This window comes from Cyprinodon variegatus, unplaced genomic scaffold, assembly GCF_000732505.1.
Source record: "Cyprinodon variegatus isolate N-32 unplaced genomic scaffold, C_variegatus-1.0 Scaffold461, whole genome shotgun sequence".
Taxonomy (NCBI): domain Eukaryota; kingdom Metazoa; phylum Chordata; class Actinopteri; order Cyprinodontiformes; family Cyprinodontidae; genus Cyprinodon; species Cyprinodon variegatus.
Window position 1 is genome coordinate 336936 of NW_015150914.1, and position 2498 is coordinate 339433.

The 2498-nt window shown below is 41.4% G+C and overlaps 1 protein-coding gene across 2 annotated transcripts in view; it reads left to right on the forward strand.

The window, feature by feature from the left end:
- LOC107094059 (lipid phosphate phosphohydrolase 3-like) overlaps nt 1–2498 on the forward strand; it is a 17604-nt gene that overhangs the window by 4386 nt on the left and 10720 nt on the right. For both annotated transcript variants that reach the window (XM_015389463.1, XM_015389462.1), the window contains exons 2-4: nt 492–584; nt 1035–1222; nt 1318–1375. In XM_015389463.1, coding sequence (XP_015244949.1) covers nt 492–584; nt 1035–1222; nt 1318–1375 — 339 coding nt within the window. The remainder of the gene's footprint in view (nt 1–491; nt 585–1034; nt 1223–1317; nt 1376–2498) is intronic.

A 2498-nucleotide genomic window follows, 5' to 3' on the forward strand; every position in this document is an offset into this window, starting at 1 on the left:
TACTTAAAACCACCTGGCTGGGATACCACAGAAGGCCCAGTTGGGACCCCAGGACTTGAGCCGTGCAACAGATAAATTATAATAAACCCTTTTTTTGTATATCAGTCATTTTAGCCAGTCTGAGATATCCTGCCAGTCATAGTGACGTAGGATCTTTCTTTTCCACTTACTTTGCAGCTTTTGTTATCTTGTATACATTATACCATTATAAGAAGCCCTTTCATATTTCACCTTCATCTGTTCAAACTGCCTAATGGAAAGGCAGGCCATGCTTTCTCTATATGTTTGTCTGTGTGCAGCTCTTATTATCTCTACCTTTTACATACCTTCTACTAAATGTCACACCCATCAGGAAATGAGTGATTTTTTGCATGATACATACTAATACATTAACATGTTTTAGTGCATCATAGTGTCTTGCATGTAAATTCGTTGTACAATGAGCTTCACAAGGATATGTCTTATTATTGTGAACAAAATGTTTCTTTTAGATTGTGATTGGAGAATGCTTCAGGGTTCACCAGCTCCACGTGGGAACAAAGTCATTTGTTGGGAACGCTTACGTGGCGGCGCTCTACAAACAGGTCAGCTCCTGTTTTGCTCCGACAACATTCAATGACATTTTATTACCAGCTGCATTTTAGTAGCAGTATATCAGAGATGGCGTTCTTCCACCAGCAAGAGCACGTTGGAAGAGCTGCAGCGCTGAAGGAAATGAAATTACAAGAAAAATGCGTGTTCATGTTGTTCAGCTTAATAGTTCCTTTAAAAAAGATCATAATCTTCTGAGTTCAGGATGTTAAAATAAGCTTAAAGCATAGTTTGCATGCAAATAAATAGGTCATCTAGGAATAAGAATGTTTCTGAATCTAATAAAGTTCTCAGCACCCATCCTAATAAAGTCACTATGGAAGAAATAAGATTCCTTAAAGTTTTCTGCTATAATTAAGTTTGTATTCCTAACAGCATGCCTGTAATGTTTAGATTTTGTAAGGTGATGCATTCACTGACCACTTCTGTCCATCGTCTTGCAGATAGGTGTCTTTCTTTTCGGCTGTGCCGTCAGCCAGTCGTTCACGGACATCGCTAAGGTGTCTGTGGGTCGGATGAGACCCCACTTCTTAGACGTCTGCAGACCAGACTTCTCCACCATAAACTGCAGTGTTGGTTACGTCACCAACTATACGTGCACTGGTGATGAGAGTGAGGTGCAGGAAGCCAGGTATGTAAAATCAACAATGCACGCACATGAAAGTAGTTCTTAAACATGTATAGAGAAAACAATAGGCTTAAAATAATCTCTTTCTCCCTCTGCAGGAAATCCTTCTTCTCAGGACATGCCTCCTTTTCCCTGTTTACTATGCTCTACTTGGCTGTAAGTAATCATTATTTTCTCTCACACGCTTTCGAATACATAGGCAGAAAACAGCTTTAACAAAGCCCAACATTGTCAGAAGCAGTTATGGGAAGAAGGCTGGGCTCTGATTAGGGGATTCACTGCTTTATGAAAGAGGAAAATACTGTTTTCATTCTTTCAGGATCTCATCTCCACTTTAGTTTTATATCCCTTTTGAACCTTGAGGAGACAATTGAGTGGGCTCCACCCCTTTTCTTTTGGGCAGCTGCATGATTACTTCCTGTTTGGTCCCTTTAATCCCACCGGTCGTGGGTGTCAGGTGGGTTTTAGTGCCTCAGGGGTGAAATCCGTTTCAGATGGTTTCAGTTAGATTGTGTGTGAAAGCTTTTATTTGGTTGGAATTTTTTCCTAATTTTGCACTGCAAGAAAAAAAAGTAGAACCGCACGCAGCAGGAGCAGCAAAAAAGCGCGTGCTGCTTCATTTTTGATGCTTGTACAGGTTTAGTTCTGATGCTCGGCTGAAGCGTCTTTGCTGCTCTAGCTGCGCGGTGGGAAAGTGGGTCTGATGCGCGCTGGGAGGAGCTTCCTTATCCTTTCTCTGCCAGGAACAATGGCAGATGAAATTGAGAAAGTGTCTTGGCTTATTTTAATGAATAATGCTACGTTCAGACCGCTAGCACTGGAAGCAGCAAAAAAGCTTCTGCTGCTTCACTTCTGATGCTTGTCCACATTAAGGTCAGACGTCCAGTAAAGTGAGTCCAGATGCTTCTGCTGCTTCTGTGTTCAATGCCAGAGAGCAGCTTTGCTATATTAGCTGTGATCAGCGGGTGGAAATTAGTTAGAATCTATGTTGAAGGTAGAAAGTCCTCCTGAAAACATGGTCTGTGCAGTCAGTTCATCCAGATTACCATCCTGCCTTCAAAGATTATTTCTCTGTGGAAACAGTGTTGCCAACTCCTCAGTAAGGAAAGTAGCTATTGGCTGTGCAAGAAGTCGCTGAATGACGTCATTGCCTAATTTGCATAATATTTTTTTCAACTTTTTTTTTACTTTTTCTTTTTTCCCTTGTGGTCCACTAGGGGTGTAAATCACATCCATCATGGCGATTCGATTCAGTATCGATTTCCTGACCCAACGATTC